The sequence below is a fragment of the Phalacrocorax carbo genome, chromosome 6, assembly GCF_963921805.1.
Source record: "Phalacrocorax carbo chromosome 6, bPhaCar2.1, whole genome shotgun sequence".
Taxonomy (NCBI): Eukaryota; Metazoa; Chordata; class Aves; order Suliformes; family Phalacrocoracidae; genus Phalacrocorax; species Phalacrocorax carbo.
Window position 1 is genome coordinate 39,463,822 of NC_087518.1, and position 18,623 is coordinate 39,482,444.

Here is an 18,623-nt window from a genome sequence, read left to right on the forward strand (position 1 = left end):
TATGTAGCACAGAACAACTCTGTTCACAGGAAACACAGAGACACTTTCCTGCTGAGCGCTCCTGGGTGGCAGCAACCGTGGCGTATGTGTGCCCTTAGAAGTCTGTGTTGTCCATCAAAGCCCAGCCCCACTCCTTGGTACTTGGTCATTCTCCGCCATGCCAGCCTCATGGCTCCTGCCAGTTTTGTTTGCCTCCTTTGTCCATCACATGCCAAAGCCTGGATTGTGTATTGTTGAAAAGAAACCCTCTACCCAGGTTTCAGAACAGGTGTGCCTGGCACAGGCCATGCCAAAGCCTCGCACTGTGCCTGGTCTGTGGCACTGTTGTAAGAGAGTATCAGAGTCTGGATTTGCATCTGGTGTCACTGGGTGTACTGCCGTGCTCTGTATGGTGATCCCTCTAGCAATGCTTTCAGAAGACACCTTCTTGCACTGCTTTGTCCCCAGGGCTCCCTGGACTTTCACACCTGTCTGGGGGTGACGAGATCCAGAATATCTACATGGCTCCAGGCAGATGGTGGAAACATGGTTTGTGGTGCTGTCATCAGACAAAAGGTAACCATGGATGCTGTGCTCAGCAAACACAACAGCCACAGCGGATGGGCCCTGGCCATGTGTCAGCACTGAAGTGGGGCAGTGACATCCTCTTGACATGGCCCTGGGGCAGCTTAGGACATTCAGGTAGATAGATCAGCTGGTGCTGGTGGAAGAAGCAACACCATGGGACAGCAGCTGGAGGCTTTCCAAAATCATGCACTCAGTAGGTATATTCCCACTTCAGTACTGCTGCACAGAAAGTTACTGGGCGTATGTACTGTTGTTTCACACCCGAGCATAAAACACGTACTACCCCGACAGCGTGTACTGACAGCGGCTTCACACCACTGGCAGGTCTTTCTAGGATGCAGCAGCTGAGGCTAGTGTGAACGAAGATCAGCATGAAGGTGAGATTAACAGTCTGACCTTCAGATCCACACCAAGAAAGAAAGAAAGATATACCCAAGATGTCTGAATCCAGTCTGCTTGATACCACCCTAACTCCAACTACATTTTCATACAATCTTTATTTTAAGGTTTTATTTATACATTATGCTGCTGGGTTAAAAACTGCTCTAAGCTGATAACAATTCTATGCTTGGGAAACCATAAAGAACCAGGTACTGAGTTCGTGAGCTGTTTAGAAAGGATGAAAAACAGACTCCCAATGAGCTGCCTGCAAGACAAGACCTGAGCAAACGCTGTTTAGAAAGAGAGTTTTACTGGGGATGACTGCAAATGCAGAGGCTAGGAAATGCTGGAAAACTGTGTGGCAAAGCATGAACACACACTTGAATGTGGTAGGAAAGAAAGCCAGGAAGGCAAGGTAAAGAAGCAGGCAGGATATCTCTGTTCTGGACTGGAGCAGAACGACGGGATGCCCTCTGAGAGAGGAGTGCAAATGGTGAAAAGGATATGTTGTGTCATTTATGCTCCCATGGTACTCCAGAATTAGGACTGTCTTACCTACTTTCTGCAGAAGCAACCTTGAGGATATAATGCCACATCTTCTCCTTATTCACAGATCCATGCATGCAGACAGAAAGGGCCATTCCAACTTTTAAGTGCTTGTACTGCCCATGCAGTGAAAGCAGCCATGAGCTGCAAGGAGCACAGGGTGAGACCTCGCCAGCTCTGGCTGACCGTAGCCAGCAGCCTCCACTGTACGTTAGTTTTCTCATGAGACTTTTTTGGTATCTCAGGAGACTGTAGCTCTGCACTGGTTAACGACACCAAAATGCTCAGAGGAGTATTCTGCATTAACTCACCATTTTTGTCGATCGGTGGGTACTGGAAGTTTCTTCTCATGTCATCCAAAGACAGACCCTGAGAAGGGTGTTGCCCAGCACTGCAAATTAGATAAGAGGTTTCAGTCTAGATAAGACTGATAAAGTCACACTTCCAGACCAATAAGAACTTTTTCTACAGAGTTAGAAGGAAAAGACAGTAACATGAAATATATCAGCCTGATGCCCAGCCACTGGCATTTGCAGTAAACAAAAAGCAAGAAAAAGTTATGAAGCAAGAACATGAATCACATGCGTGCTCACATGTAATCCATTCTCAGAGTAAATTCCCTCTAATATACTGTTTGGGGCTTCACAATTGTTTGCAGGTTGCTATGTTAGAAGGAATTCTAGGCATTAATCTAGGATCATTGTAACATGGTTTATGCATCACTGCTAACAGATTCCTGCAAATAAGTTTCTCCGGCGAGGAAGATCACTGAATTATCTTCCAGTCATTGACCAAAACCACTGTCCTGCTGGAAGGTTTTTTTATGCCTTATCCAAAGGAGCTATCAGGTACAGCACTGTCCTCTACCAGCTCTTCTCAGATTACGGATAGACAGAAACCAAGTGCATACAAACCCAAGAAGCCCAAACTGTTCTCATTTAGCCCTTAGTTCATTTATTCCCAAGGAGCTGCTAAACAAGAAAAGCAAGGGATAATGGTTACAGTGACACAACTGACGGCACAGGGAAGCAGCATAACGCACAGAGGTGCTTCAGAACAGTTTAGATATGATGGAGAGCCCACATCTATCTGACCATATCTGGTACTTGGTAGGGGATGACTAAAGAAGACCTGCTGGATTTAAGCACTCCATGAAAATAACATCTGAGTGTTGTGCTTTAGAAACAGGCTTTTTCATTTGGCCCACTTTCACTGAGTGTGCTTACGCAAACTTGAAAAGCCTTTTAATTGAAAATACCATCATCCACGGTTCTCAGGCTTTGACACTTTTCATGGTGCAGGCAGAAGGCACAGTACTGAAGAGAACTTTATATCAACTTAGACGCTGTGGTTATTATTTATTTTACAATATATAAAAAACCCAAAGGTCTATCACCACTAGCCTATCTAAACTTAACAATGTATTCATGGTTTCTAGCTTCTATTGAGGAGTCACTAAGATATTTTTTCTGGTGATCTCTTTGTGCAGTTTTGACAGGATAATAGGATTAGGATTGCCGAATTCCACTAGCTGCAAAGTAACGTGACATCAGCTTCACTTACTCTTCAAATATTTTTGCTGGCAAAACAAATCTAGCTTTTCAACCTCTATAAATGGGAAGTCATGAAAGGGAAAGGGCGACTCAGTGAATTGTCCAAGAACATGAAACAATGACACCAGCTGGCAACAGCAGGACACAGGCTGGGTGTTTCAGGTTTCCTTGGGGCTTGTCTGCTTTTCTATCCTGAACACAACTATTACTCTGTCACCGATGCCAGTGCTGAGAGGATCAGGACAGGTCCTGTGGCTCTGGCTGTCCACCTTCTTTAAGACACATCTTTAAGAAGGAGGGATGGACATGGGTTCCCCAAGGTGATGGTGACTGTCGATGCCTGGAGTGGCACTGTGCCCTGCGACAGCAGGCTGGCAGCTGCCTGGCAGGCTGGAGGTAGAGTTTAAAATGAGGACAAGGTGTACCCTGAAGGAGCAAGGAGAACTCACCCCAGCTCAGCCAGTACCTCAGGAATACTTTTTCTACCCAACTTTCACTATTCTGTCCTTTTCCTTGCTGCTTCTGACTGCCCTCTCACGGGACCATTCACCTCTTTACCTACTCTGCTCCCTGTCATGCCAAAGAGCTGTCCCTCCTCTGCATGCACAGGTCCTCCACCAGCCACCCACCCGCCCACCCAGCAGCTCGCCCTGCTGCCAGCACAGCTGCCTTCTACCCCGACTCCTCGCCTACGTGCCTGGGATTGGAAAGTCCTCTGAGGGCTGACCCACAATGGTATGGAACATGTATACATTTACTGTATCACTTGCATTATTAAAGCTCATTCATAATTAAGGACAAGAAGCCCTTCTTCAGGCAGCGGAAAACAATAAGGTGGTCTATTTTGGGAAAACACTGTCCAGTCAGAGGATGAAGCAAAAAGGCAGTGAATGATTGGCTGGCAAATCTGCATCTGAAAGGACTGCAGAAAGCTGTTGCCGCACCTGCAGGCTGTGGGAAGAGCCAGGAGGTCACCAGGGGAAGAAATAAAACATACACTTTGCTTGAATTCTTAGCAGAGCATTCATGGAGTAACTCCTGACATGTTAGGCAAGAGAGATGGGCCTGAGGCCAACCACGCTGCCGAACAGGAGGCTGGCAGTGCCAGCTGTGCCAGGAACACCTGCCTGGAGCTACAGAGGACCCACAGTGGTGGTCTGTCCTAGGCGAGGATTTCCTCGGAAAGGAGAAACTCTTAAGCAAGTTATTTGGCCCCTTTGCCTCTGGAGCAGCTCAGAGCAAAAACAGCAGTCGAGATTCCTCTGGTTTTGTAAACATAAAAAGAAAAAAATGTAGAGAGAATTGCTGCTAATGAACAGCTGTTGGGAGGAGAATTATAATACAAGGCTGTGATAAATACCACACCCCACTCTGCCATGACCCTGGCTTTAGGAGAAGGCAGAAAATCTTGAAATCTGGTTATTCTCAGAACAGCCAACTGAGCCCCATTCGCTCAGACACTTTGCTATATATTTTTTCTTTAAATTTCTCAGTTGGGTAAGGGTTTATGTTAACTAGTCAGAAGAGCTGAAACCATCTTCAGTAAATTGTTTAGCAGCCTCTCTAGGCATTAAGTCTGGAAGGGGAAGAAATAGCTGCCTGAAAAAAGCTTGGAAAGAGTGAACTTTCCCTTGACAACAAATTTAAAACTTTTGCCTAAGGGATAACTTGGCTTTTCTCTTGATCTCTGTTCTGTGATAAAATGTGGTTTGTAAAGGGACCAGGCACTTGTCATCGATCCAAGAGGACAGCTGCCTGGCAGAATGTACGCTGGCGTGAAAGGTGGAGAGAAACCACACGGGTGATAGTGTCTGCTGTGAGCGTCTGTGGGACTGTTGTTTTGCCTGGAGAAAGAGAGCTATTAGCAGGGGAAAGGAAAAGGACATCTTTTACCCAGAGGGAATAAGCCCATCAAAACGCCTTGATTTTCTGCAGCTGCTTCCTGAACAGACCAAGTTTCCCTTGCAAATCTGCTCTAAGGTATTAAAAGCAGGATGCTGCATCCCATGATCCCACCCATGCATGTATGCACATCAGTGAGAACCGATCCATATGTGCCGCAAAAGCTTCTTTATTCAGCAGTCACAGTGCTGCTTTTCTAGGCTTTGTACCTAAGCCTCAGAGGTGGAGCACAGCAGAGCTCTGCAATGCTGCCTGTCACTAATTACAGACCAGCACCTAGTGACAGAGATCTGAGTGTGTCAGTCTCTGCAGGACGAGACCCAAAACAGGAGTGATTGAGGCAGGAACTGTCTCTCCTGCTGGCCTGGAGGGATGGCACCCATCTCAGGACAGTGCCTTTCCAGGGCAGACCTGTGGCACTGCTTGTGGTTCCAGGCTGAGCTGTGAAATCCCACCCAGCTGGCTGCAGCGTCACAGCCCCTGCCACCTCTGCAGCACCGTCCTGGGGCCCTCTCCCACACACAGGTGCTGCTGCCCTGGTCTGCAACCCGCTTGTGGAGAGCAGGAGAAGATCTGGGTGGCACTGCCACTGCGGACTGTCCCCTTGAGGGCCTGCCTGCAAGGAGCTGTGGACAGACAGGCTGCCAGCCAGCAGGATGAATGGGTGATCTCTTCTCCCTCCTTTGCTCTCACCCAGGACAGGAACTGGTGTGCACTGGAGGAAGGGGACCTGAGCAGTCTGCAGGGTGGAGGTCTGTGCAATGCAGCCATGCCGGGGCGCCTACAGCAAGTGCTGCTCAGCAAGGCGTTACTTCTGTGTGCAGGACAGGTTTGCACAGAACTCCCGACGGCAGCACACAGAAGTGTGTACAGCCGGTGAGCGAGGCTCTGCCTGCACCCAGCAATGGTTTCACAGCAGACAGAGCAACATGTTTGCTGCATGATTCCTCTGTTCTGCACAGACAGGGAATTCTTTCAGGATATTATGACATACCATGCCATTCAGACATGGATTTGCTGTTTGAGGCTGCCTGAAGTATAGGCTAAAGAGCAGGTCCTGCCAAGACCATCAGACATGTTAATACCACTGTGCAAAGATACAAAGAAAGGACACCCCAAGTGTTTCTGATTTGGGTTAATTGAAAGCTACTTAAACAAGAAGAGACTATTCTTTTGCAGATGCTATCCTTGCATTCTGTGGGAAACGCTAAAGGTGTAAAGAAATAGAAAATCAACAGTTAAAGCTTTTATATGATGATGAGTTGACATGTTAAGCTGTCCTGTCAGACAATTAAAATGCACTGCTATTGCTTCCAATTCATTACGAGATTCCTGCATCCCACCATGCTGGAGAGCGATCCGCTAAACAGACACTAAAGTTACAGGGCAAGAAACAAACAAATAACTTCAGTGCCACATGTGTTTAACACTATGTATGGTACACAGAGATTTCATCAGATGAATTGTTTCTGCTGTGGTGTGCAGTTGCATGCTGCGGTGTTTCATAGGACATGAAGTCATCACAGAAGATGGAAACGGGAGGCAGCCCAGGAAATATAGTCCAGATGGGGAAAAAAAACCAACGTGACCCCTTCCCTCTGAAAATGCCTATGCTTACAAAAATGAAACCCTTAGAAACAATTGTCATTAGGAAGTAGAGTCATTAATCATCTCAGCGTGTTTTATAATTGAAAAACTACTGAAACTGTGGAAACCATTCCCTGTCTGTTGAGTGTTATGCCTCTGGGCATCACACTAGGCGAATCATTCTGGGTGCTATTTATAGATTTGAATGTTGTTAGTTGTATGGCAGAGTATTTGATAAAAGAATCCACCTTAAAATAACTGCTGGGGTTACAGAGGAGCCCATTTTGGTGAACTAACGATCCTCAGTGCTGCACTGGGAACATTGAATTACAGGACAAGAGGGGCACTTGCAACTGCCCCTTCTCTCTCATGTCTACACTAACTTAGATATGCCACTTTCTTATTCCTTTCATGCAAGTCTATTATACTCAACAGCAAAATCTGGTCCTTTACAGAAAACAAAAGTCTAACTGACATTGCCTTCATCCTGACCTCAGCACCCACCTCCATGTTCTGCGCCAGCAGCATATGACAAAAGCAAAGCAATTTGTAGGATATTGCATTTTGCCAGATGAGTGTTTTGGGTCTGAGCTGTATCTTCACGTAAAAGATTTCAGTGTCTCCCAGCAGGTGTTTGCCTTCTGCTTCTCCATACGAGCCCCTGAACAGGCAAAGAATTGATTGATTTTGCTCTTCTATTCCAGCTCCTCATTTTAACTGGTTGTATTTCTGACTCTCCACACCCTAGTTAAGGGCAACATACCATGAGGGCAGGGATTGTTCTGCTATTGCTGTTTCTGACTGCTAAGTGGTGCTAAAGGGTAAAGTTTAGACTAAGTGCACCACAGAGATTAAGAGCACCATTTCATTTTCACAGTACTCTCACTGCCCATGGGATAGAGACAGGAGATTGCTAAATTTGCCCTCAAAACTAGGTTTCCCAAGTGCCTCGGATATTCACTTAATTGTACAATAATATAGAGAGCCCGCATGTGACTTTTCCTTAAAAAAATATCAGGAGTTCTTTTTATTCTCATAAATTGAATGATATGCAATTTTTGGGAACAGCCTCAGCAATGCTGACTCCCAAAAACCTCTGTGAGGCCGAGTTCCTTTTCGTCTTCCTTAAGGAAAAGGGGCTTGGCATTTGTATCTCCTGCCTCTTTACCTGCTGGGACAGTCCATTTTCTGTCTGTCTGTCCCTGCCCTTCTTGTCACAGACACTGTCACATGCCACCCTCCCCAGACAGCAGCCTGGGATTTGTGACGAGCGCAGGTGACAGCACCAGCCTGGCAGTGCTCTCTCCTGGTACTGCAACACCATCTTCCAGTAGCACAGCCCAATTCATTTATTTAATCATATCACAATTTGACATCAAGATGAAAAAAAACCAAAAAACTAAAATCCAGACCTGAGAAACACAACATCAAAAAATGGCACCTCTTCAATTACTTTGCTTTTCTACCACAGCTGCTCTCTGGGATCACTAGTCTCTCTCCATGTTTTATCTTCATCACAGGCTCTTATGATCACCGAACTGGGTGTTCTTCCTGTCCATAAAACTCCCTCTCATTAAATAAACTCCACTAATACTAAGAATCTAATAGAGGCGAGGGCATATTAGAAATTAGTTTTCACACACTTGGTCAGACACAAGCTGTGCAGTCCATAAGGGGACATATAATAGGAAACAAACTTTTTTGTATGTAAGAATCATAATGGCATTTCAGTGTGACTTTTCTTCCCAAATCTGCTTATTTCTAGGGTTTTCAGCTGGGTTTTCCCAAGTGTGCCCTATTCCTCCTAATCAGAAGGACATGTCTGCCTTGTATTTTGGCAGAGATAACGAGCCATAGTTGTGATATGAGTCAGCAAATATACTTATCACATTTCTGCAGGGCTTAGATTTCTGCTCAGAGAGGTGAACTCACTGGATAAGTCTGGCCCCTTGAGAGGACTAGCAAATCCTGCCTTCCTATTTTGATGCGACACACTAACACAGCTTTCTCTCTTTTTTCAGACAATATGTAGAGGATATACTGCTTCCAGGATAACAAACTGGTCTGTCAAACACAAAAAAGCTCCTGCAGGAGTCAGCTCCCCTAAATGGCATTACTTCACAAAAGTAACTATATGAACAGTTCTCTGGAATGTGAACAGCGCCCACACTGTGAAGGAGGCTTGTAAGGCTCTGTCCCAGTGCCACCTGATACCTCCAGCCATGTCATTTGGTACTGAGATGTTACCCATGGTCTGGCCTGGGTTTTCCATCTTGTCACTGATGCCACACACTGAAATATTTTTTCTTTATTTTTTTCCAAATAAAAATGTGTCTTTCAGCTTTTCTTTGGTAGATTTTTTCAAATTGAAAACACACTGTAATATAAACACTGGCCTTCCCAGGCCTGCTGGCAGGTAGGGAGGGTACCTGCATCTACTGACCACTTGTCTCCATCCCCTTGATGGGCAGTCATGGGTCTTTTGTTTCATGTGATAAAGCAGCAGTACTCTGTGTAGAGCCTGTACATGCCAGGACTTGATTTTCTACTATTTATTTTTGTTACTCATAGTGAAAAATGCAAATGCTTAGCTGTTGTCTTGGCAGCAGGATGGCTTCCACAGCATTCAGCTAACCCAAACTCCGTGTGCTACAGCGGTTACAGGAGAAGACATGACTGCAGAAGTGCTTTCCCCAGCTGGCCCTAGCAGTGGATCAGCCCTGGGGTGCGTTTCTACCACTGGCTTCCCACACACCCGCATCCCCTAGTCAGGCACAATCCCTGCTGCAGGGAACTCCTGTTTTAGGCATGTGAGCCACGCAGTCTTGGGGAGGACTCTTTCTATCCCTTTCAGCGTAAGAGCTCTCCTCAGCCCTGCAATGACCTGTACATACCTCTGTGACCAAACAGCATAAGCTCGTGCATTCAAGGCATATTCCAATTCAAACCGACTACGTAGCGCTGCAACGTGACTACGGCCAGGGCCTCCTCGTGCAACGAGACAGTCCGAAGATGAGGAGGGAGACAGAGAACCACTGCTGTTGCTGGAAGCTGGAGACATTAACTGGATTTAAAAAAAAAATAAAAGAGAAGACACTGTTATTACATATTTACAAGGCTTTCCTCAGCTCTTTCTCATAAGTTGTGTCCCCCACATTTCCTTTATAGTTTGGTTGAGAAAAAGTGCCTCCTGACTTAAATCAGCTGAGGAGAACTGGATGCTGCCTGCCAAATAAAGTGGTCAATTCATCATTGCCTGGGGTTTTCAAGCTGGGGTTGGATGGCTTTCCAGAAGATACATTTTAGCTCAGCCATGAGTTATTTGGCTTGTGAACATCCACTGTGCAGCTGGAAGACATCACTGCCTCCCTGGTGGAAGCCACCAGCTAAGACCTTCCCATCTGTACTAGAAAGGTGGCAGTGCTGCCACCTGAGTGTCCCAGGACAGGAATTCAGGCTCATGGGGCAATGCAAATGCAGGGCCAGTACATCAGTATATGTTTTTATACATACGGACCAACTACACAACAAAAGTACCTACACAGCAGCAGGGACCTAGGCTTGCTGGCACAAAAGGTCCCTGCCACTCCTGGTTTCAGAGATACTTAAAATGAGCACAAATGATTTGCTGAGAGAGGAGAAGATAAAAGAGAGGAAATAGAGGCAGATGAAGAGTGAAAGTTCTCCACCTTCATCCTTCAAAAGGGGCAGTACTTAACTTACTAGAGATCTTGTTCCTTAGAACTCCTCTCAAACAAGGCTTTGCCCTGGACGCAGTGGAGCTTAGGTCTAACTCCCCAGCTAAATAATGCTTTCTTTTTTTCTTTTTGTATGCAAGCTCTTGCCCCAGATTTCTTCCCACATGCACTGCTGGCTATGTATCATAGAAGTCAGGTCTCCCATGAGATGGCACAGTTTCATGTGATACAGTGCTTCACCTTTTATTTTAAACTTAAAAGCTTCCTACGGATAGAGTAACCAGCTGCAGTCAGTGCATGAAGAAATGTAATAGGTCATGGGTGTTTTTTCTGACCCTTAAGCTCAAGAGCAGCGATCCATTTAAAAAGGAGGCTGGTTTGCAGGTTTGTTTTTGTTGTGTTTCTTTTTTTTAAATATAATATATATTTTTATATATTACATAAATGTTATATATATATTATTTCAGGAAATGTAGCCCTGAATCATTTACTTTCTGTTTGACCACTTATCTTACACCAGGCTGAAGGCTGATACATCTGTCGGTGTCATAGCCACAGTCCAAAGAAGGAATTGCCTTTGCATTTATCCTTCTTATGTTTTCTCTTTTCAACTTTCTCCCAAGGGTCTTGGCCAGTTTGTGTTTTCTTCTTTTTACACCAAGCAATCTTGAATGGGATGAATGGGAGTAAATAATTCTGCCCAGGGCTGCTGTGACGTGCATTCCCACAGCACTGGTCATGCTTTCTCTTCAGTGTACCTCTCTGAGTAGATCCGGACACTCACAGCAGTATCTGGTCCCTGCCTCCTCCCCCTGGCACCTGTATAAACCACTATTGACAATGTGCCTTCAAAATATGGTGTGTTGGCTAGCAATAGGATGAAGCAGCTCAAGCAGCTTGCAGGCTCCAAAGCCACCACTTTCTTCAGCTGCTGCTGCTCTCCCCACTTGTACTCCCAACCATGCAGCACACACACAGACACCGCACAGTGGAAATAAAGTCCTTACCTCAATATTGCACAGACATTCTTCTAATTTTGTGACTACTTCTGAAAACTCTGGTCTCCCCTGTGAACACAATAGAAAAAGCAGAGCTGTGTTAAAAATAGAAGGGGGGCATATCTTCTATGATTAAACTGACTCATAGATACGTGATGAACCACAGCTCCCCTCCATTTTCCTTTCTCTGAATTCAATGGCATTGCTTTCAATCTGTTTGGGGATCTGATGGGAACTGCAAGTTCAATACTAAGCTATGAAACTATGAGGTGTGTGGATAACAACTTCAACTGCATTATTCTTCTCTTTTTCTGTAACAATTAGATCTAAGCTAATAATTACTAGATCATAAGGTTATAAAAATGCTAACAAATTCTTGGCTCTGCTTATATATTAGGTATGCTTCCTCTTTGCCCATAACCAAGACTTTGAACAGAGCAACAGCTGTGCAGAGCAGTGGACAAGCTCCTGACCAATGCTGCACTTACGGCCACCCTCTTCCTTCCCTTGATGGTGTACTTGCATCACTCCACGTGCACCGCCTCCACAGCTGCTCCCCACTGCCTGCGTGACCCATTCCCGGACACGTGTCTCCGTCTCTGTGTGCTTATGTGGCACACGAGTTTGCAGAGACCATGCTAGGGACAGGATCAGGCAACTGAAGGGAATGACAAATATACCTCCCTCTTGCTGTTGCTGATCAATATGCTGTTCCAGTATACAGCACAGTTTTCGCACGGAAGTTCAGGCTTAACTAAAGCATTGTATACAATAGTGTTTGACAGAGGAGGACTGGGAATACCTTAATTAAGAACTGTTAAACAACTTCCTCTTTCCCACCACCACATATTCCTCAACAAAATTGCCTGCAAGAGGTAGGCATAATTTAATAGCTTGAGGACAAAGTCCTGCAGCCTTCACATCTACGAGCTATAGCAGTGGGGCAATGCACACAAATAAGGCTTCATGTTTTAGCCTTTTGTGAGAAAATATAACAGCAAAATGGGTGTTAAATGATTTTCTTTCTCTAAAGGGTAAGAGAGAGAGTGACCAGTCCATTTTAAGTTCCATAGACTTGTCCTTGTTTGCAGTTGTATACAAAAGGGAGGGAGAAAAGTGTTTTTATTGGTCTCAACAGCAGTGTCCTGGCTGATGTGTGCTCCTTGTGGTAGTGGCTTAAGGCAGTGAGACAATTCACATCCTTCTCCTGCTGCTGGCAACCAGCCCTTCCCTGGAGAAGCAGGATCACTCCCCCTGCATGTCCCTGCAGGCCAGCAGCAGCTTGCTCGTTGGTGAAGAGGAGCTGTGACGGACTGGTCTGCAGAGAGCCAGGATGCAGACCTCAGCTGATTTCTCCTAACTTCTCCTACCATCCTTCCTACAAGGGTGACAAGCTGTGGCAGAGAGACAGGACTTCCCCACTGACGTTTGACAGTCCCCTGGCTGCTTCCTTCCTCAGCCAGTCTTTAAAGCCTTCTGCTCTTCTGACTACTTCAATCGTTCTGCCACATGATGCCAACTACCACACTGAGATACTCCACTTGAAAAACCCTTTGGACAGACACTGTTCCCACAAGAACCTCAGGATCCAGTAAGCACTGCTATAAGTAACCTACACCTAGGAAAGTGTTGGGGAAAACTACCATGGCAAAAACTACCCTCTGAACACAGAGTCCTTCACAGGGACAAGAAGTCCTCAGAGTTGGTCCTTCAGCTGGGTGAAGGCTGGTGGGAAGAAGGGAGATCCCATCTGATGACTGGACAGAAACTTGACTATGAGGTGATTTCAGTGGTTCCTTTTATAAAGAATTCTGTTACAAAGCAGTATATGACCACATTAGAGTATCCCAGAGCTCTAGTCTACAGAGTGTTCAAGAAATATGCATTTATTGCATGTGGTAAGCTCTATCACCTTCAATGGAAATTGATCAGACCCCATTGGATTAGCCCTTTGGAGACCATGGAAGAACCGACTGTAACATTAGAGTTGTACTTAATAAAACTAAAACAACATTTATTTTCGTTACGGAACTAAGCCCCAGGTACTATGGCAAATACTTTGACCTAATTAAAGCATACAAATTAAAACAGCTAATGAAAAATGCTGCTTAAGAGACACTGACTAATTTTCTAGTCATCTAGCCTTTGGAAACAGCTACTGTCAAAAGTTACTGGAAAACAGATGTTCAAGACCTGATAAATAGTAACAGTGACATGACACATGGGAACTAGTTTTCAGTTGGGATGAACCTTGAATGAAATTAGAGATAAATAAAAGGATAAATGTTCACATTTGGAGACATTTCATAGACATTGAGCAAAATCCATACAGATATACTCATTTTTCCTCCTTTTTCTTTTTTTTTTTTTAAAAAACAAACCTGAGCAAACCACTTGGAGAATTCTTACCTGTGAACATTTGTTGAGTCCCAAAATTCACCATTTTGTGCAAACTAATAACCTTTCTTTTATGTAAATGTCTTTGTTTATGCATCTACAGTGAGATGCTGTGAAATGGATATCAGTGCGGTGATGCTTTTTATCTCTTAGATATTCTGCTCTTTCTGCTTGTTGCAGTGTTTCACTAATAGCATTCAGTCCCTCCTCTTGAGTGGTATGCTCAGGAGACAACACTGTGTCAAAGATTATTGTACATACTAGATAACTAGGTGAGACACTTTGAAAGAATTGCTTGTTAATCTCTTCAGTGAATTTACAGCAGTACTGTAGATTTATATTGGCAGTTTTAGGATAGGCTGTTGACTGCACAGCAAGCCTTGCAAATGCTGATGAGAGGTTGATAACACTGCTTTGTTCTTCTCTGCCCAGTGGCCCTCCTGAAAGTATTAGAAGACCCTCAGAAGTAACTCAAAACCTTTGTTACTGAGAATGGTAGCAAAACCCCTTAAATAAAGCTCATTTTAACAAGTTTTTGCCCACATCTTATGCAAAGTTCAAGCCATCTGCTGACTGATTGAGCCTTATAATTCTACCATGCAGCTCCAAAACATTAACAAGATTAAGTGATGTTGGAGTGATACTGATGAGTAACAAAGTGCATTAGAATTCTGAAAAGATGGTTTCTTTTTCTTGGGGCTAAATGAGCTGTGGAAATGCTAACAAGGTACAGTGACTATATCCATTACATAGTCCTTGCTTAAGTCAACAATTTAATATGACATCTTATTAATAAATTTAAACAGAACGTGAGTGACATGCTGATGATTACTAGCAGCTACTTTATAGTTACATGGAAAACAAACCACACCAGCCTCCCCTCCACTGCCCTAACATTAGCTCATGAAGTGCAAAGACAAAAGCATGTTCAAGAACCCAGGAAACACTTTGCAATTCTCGGACCGATATATTAGGTACATCTTTCAAAGCTAGGCTAACTAGAAAAGGGACTCCAAGACACAAATCTAGGATTGTTTCCAGCAGGAAATTCAAAGTCAGAGTAATATCAAGCTGTAATATGAAACAAGACCTCCTGTAACACCAGAAAATTACACAGGTTCCAAAATCTGCTCCCATTCATCAGAAATGAAACTTCTATTTTGTTCAGTGAAGACCTTGAATGCCAGCATAGAACCAGAAAACCAAAAAACCAACTGAAGTTTCCAAACCCAGAGCCTGCCCCTGCAATGTGTTTACTAAAGCAGCTAAGCCACTTTGTGGAACGTTTTCTAAGCAAACTGAATTTCCAGTCTCTGGAGTATGTTTCTTGACTTTCAGATGGTTTAGAGCCATGTGCAAAAATACCTTTGCAGTTGCTGCCCCGACATACGCAAAGACGGCATTATAGAGCATAGAGGGTCCCTTGCCTGGCTGACACACAGAAGCATATAAAGGACCTCCCCATCTCCACAGTTCTCTGTGTGAGAAATGCTTCATAGAGTTGATATTCATCTGTCTGCTTTCTATTTTCCATCACCAAGGAACACTGTCAAAACCCAGAAGTTATGAACAAACCCATCATTCTTGAGCTCTACAAATGCCGGAAGAGTAACGCTGTCCATAAGACCGCCCCGACTCATCTGAGCCAGCACAGGTGCCGCCCACACACTCCAATATCTGCACCTGCATTGTCATGTGCAGATACACAGATCTGCATATAATCCATCCGTTCAGGAGACACAGCTGGGACGTAGTATCAAAAAAGTGCTTTTTATCAACCTTGCTTTGGAACATTTGACCGTCACTAAAAGAGCAGAGAAATAAAGACTAGCTAGGGGAGGGTCACTGTCGTCCCTCTACCAAGGATGATCTCAGGCACCATTAAATCCTGCTGTGGCCCTAAAGTCTACCTGTTTGAGGATGACGGTGTTTTTGCAGTCTTGCTTTAGTTAGCTCTTGTTCTCTTTAGTGCAGAAATAGCAACAGACTGCGGAAGCCAGCATAAACCAATCTTTATTTAACCACCGTTTTATAATCTCAGAAGGGAACACTTGTGTATTTTATTTTCTTTAATGCTGTTGCTACTGACTTAATTGGGATAATCAGATGGACTTCTCCAATCATTAAAAACTAGTCACAACTGCAGCATGTGAGAAAAATGCCGTAGCAACAACCTTCCTGCAATAACTCCCCGTTAAATCAGACTCCTATCCTGCAGACATTGCTGGGCTCCAAAAGACAGTAATTACAGCACATGCAACACACATTTTTGAAAATCACAGTACAGCTACTTCCTATCCTAAAAAAGAGTTTATTAATTGTAACACATATCTGAGGTTTGTCTTTATCAGCGTTAATTGGAGACCCACATGAAAATTCCCAGGGTATCAGCTGGGAAAAAAATATTCACTGTGTTCACTATTTTAAGCCTCTGAAAATTAAATTCCATATCATATAGGGGAAAATTGAAATAATAGGAAGACCCGTAAAGAGTTTAGACAGCTGGAATAGGAGAGGCCCATTTTAGGAGAAGCAGTGATGTAGCTGATGAGAATGAACTGCTCTGGGCAAGCTGTGCATGTGAAACACATACATCATTGGGCTTGTACCCTGCCTGGCTCCAAGCGTTGTTGCTTTCTCACTTCCCTAAGCAATGAAAAATGCATCCCAAAACAAAAGCAATGATAATAATAAGCAATGTAGTAATTTTGAAATATAATAGAACAGATGGCTTTCATTTTTTCAAACAAATATGTCATGTCATAGTATAGCAAAAAAAATTAATCTAATAGTTAGATGCACAGGAGAATTACATGATGCTTTTGATAAATGATCGAGTGCCTGGATGAAGCGGGAGGCTGGAGGAGGGCTGAGTCCCTACAATTCAATCCAGGCAAGACAGATATTATGGCAGTGAGCTGGGCAATGCAGCTGGACAGATTGACAGAACTGGGCATTGTTGGAGAGATTGCAGCTCAGCATGAAGAGAGGGAGCCACTGGGGAACAGCATTAACTCCTGCATGGCTCCCTCAGGGACTGTGGTGAACAACATTTTTGACATCTGAGGCTGGCAAAGCAGCGTATGTGTGAACTTCGCCACCGCTACCTCTTCTCACCTTCCCACACTGCGGTATCCTCTCCACAGGACTTACCGTTACGATTACCTGGAGTCTTGCCACGTGTTCCTGAAGCCTCATCCTGGGAGCAGGCTACACCATTATCAGTCACAGCTATCGGTAGGTTTTGGGGGGAAATGCACAGAGCTGGTGTAACCTCTGGAGCTATTAATGTTTTGACACATGGTTGTCCGAGAGGCCCTCCACATGCTCATGCACTGATGTCCCCCGTTCTCCAGACCACAGCTGGAATGGCCCTGCTATGGAGAGAGGTCCTGTGAGTGACCCCTCAACTGTCCCACCAGACACTGAACCAGAGAGCATCAGACCATGATTTCTGCAAAGCACATCTATCCCCAGGCCTTTGGGAAAGATTTACAGCTGATTGTATGTGCTCTGTTTTAGTACCCAAAATATATTTGCCACTGGATATTTAGAGAACTGGCAACATAGTATGAGTACTCCTTGAATAAAGCAGTGTTAAAGGAACAGAAACCTTCCTGGGATTTCAGAAATTAAAAGGCAATGAGTAAACTCCATCCCCTCCCCCCACCCTCCCCTTCTTTGCATTGGAACAAATGAAAAACATGGTTTGCCAGCTCCAAAGATCATAAATATGATCTTTTTAGGATTAAAGCTACAACAGGAAACAAAGAGCAAAAGCCAGAATATTTCTACAACTTGTAAATCATGTTCCTGTTTCTCTTTTACAGCTGCTCCTGTAAAAACTAATGCCATAAGCATCTCTTACAGGATGCTTACAACAAGTCAGAGGTGTTTTGAAGCTGTTCTGTGCCCTAGACAGAAGGACCAATTCCAGGAAATGGGAAGACCCTGGAGGTTGAAGAAAAAGGGCTGGAGTCCTGGCAGAGGTGGTTTTCCTGCTTGAAGCTCGGTGCAACTGCCTAGTCAGTCCACTGGCCATCTGAGTCACTGGTGAATATTCAGTGCAGGTTTTGAATGTGACACCCCAGGCAGTGTGCGTAGCTGTCACTGTCACATCTTTTAGCATCCGGAGGAGGCTGCAGTGTTTTCTGTCTTCAAATCCCATATAACACTTCTCACTTGTCACCTACATTTCCCTCTCCCGCTGAAGTGTGGGAACACTTGTTCCTGTGTGCTGACCCTCATTTCTGTACAGCTGCCAAAAGCCATCCTTGAACATACTCTCTTTCGTCTTATAAAGTTTTGCCTGCAGCCACATCACTGCCTACAGTCAAATCACCTAAGGCTGAGGTCTCACGTGAGCTCTCAGGCTCAGAAAGGTCAGTCATAGTGCATGCTTGGACAAAGACTGCTGGGAAGCAAGACAAAACATGATGGCCCATCTTGGAGCCCAATGGCTGTTTTCTTAGCGTCTTTTAAGTCTTCCTATTGCTTGGGTTAACCATGGCTTTGCATTTGCTATTGCTCCTCATGCACCCTCTGACTCCTGAGGCTTGCTCCCTCTCTCCCTACGGACTGCAGGACCTGTTCTGAGTTTTCAAAAGACACAGTATTTTATCTTTTTTCATAGAATCATAGAATGCCCTGAGTTGGAAAGGACCCACAAGGATCATCAAGTCTGACTCCTGTCCCTGCACAGGACAACCCCAAATTTACACCATAACGCCATCTTCTGCGCTGTCATAATGTGTTTCCAGCGAGCTTTATCTTCTGTGGATGCAGATTCCCTGTCTTTGGCTAGACCAGGTCTACTAAGCCATGCATCAGTAATCAAAACTATCATCTTTACAAGTTAGTGAAGATATTTTCTGGTGGAGCAGTCTTCAAAACAGCAGGAAAAGTCTGGTCGACCCTTATGCCACCTACAATGCTATCAGCCCTGCTGGGAGGCAGCGATGCATTGGTGATAAACTCAGCTCAGCATAAGTGTG

The 18,623-nt window shown here is 44.6% G+C and overlaps 1 protein-coding gene across 1 annotated transcript in view; it reads right to left on the minus strand.

The window, feature by feature from the left end:
• The window catches only part of TNNI3K (TNNI3 interacting kinase), a 106,101-nt gene that overhangs the window by 4,897 nt on the left and 82,581 nt on the right, over nucleotides 1–18,623 (minus strand). The window contains exons 22-24 of the mRNA XM_064455777.1: nucleotides 11,242–11,301; nucleotides 9,431–9,600; nucleotides 1,806–1,885 (exon numbers count right to left, since the gene is read on the minus strand). Of these exons, the coding sequence (XP_064311847.1) occupies nucleotides 1,806–1,885; nucleotides 9,431–9,600; nucleotides 11,242–11,301 (310 nt within the window). The remainder of the gene's footprint in view (nucleotides 1–1,805; nucleotides 1,886–9,430; nucleotides 9,601–11,241; nucleotides 11,302–18,623) is intronic.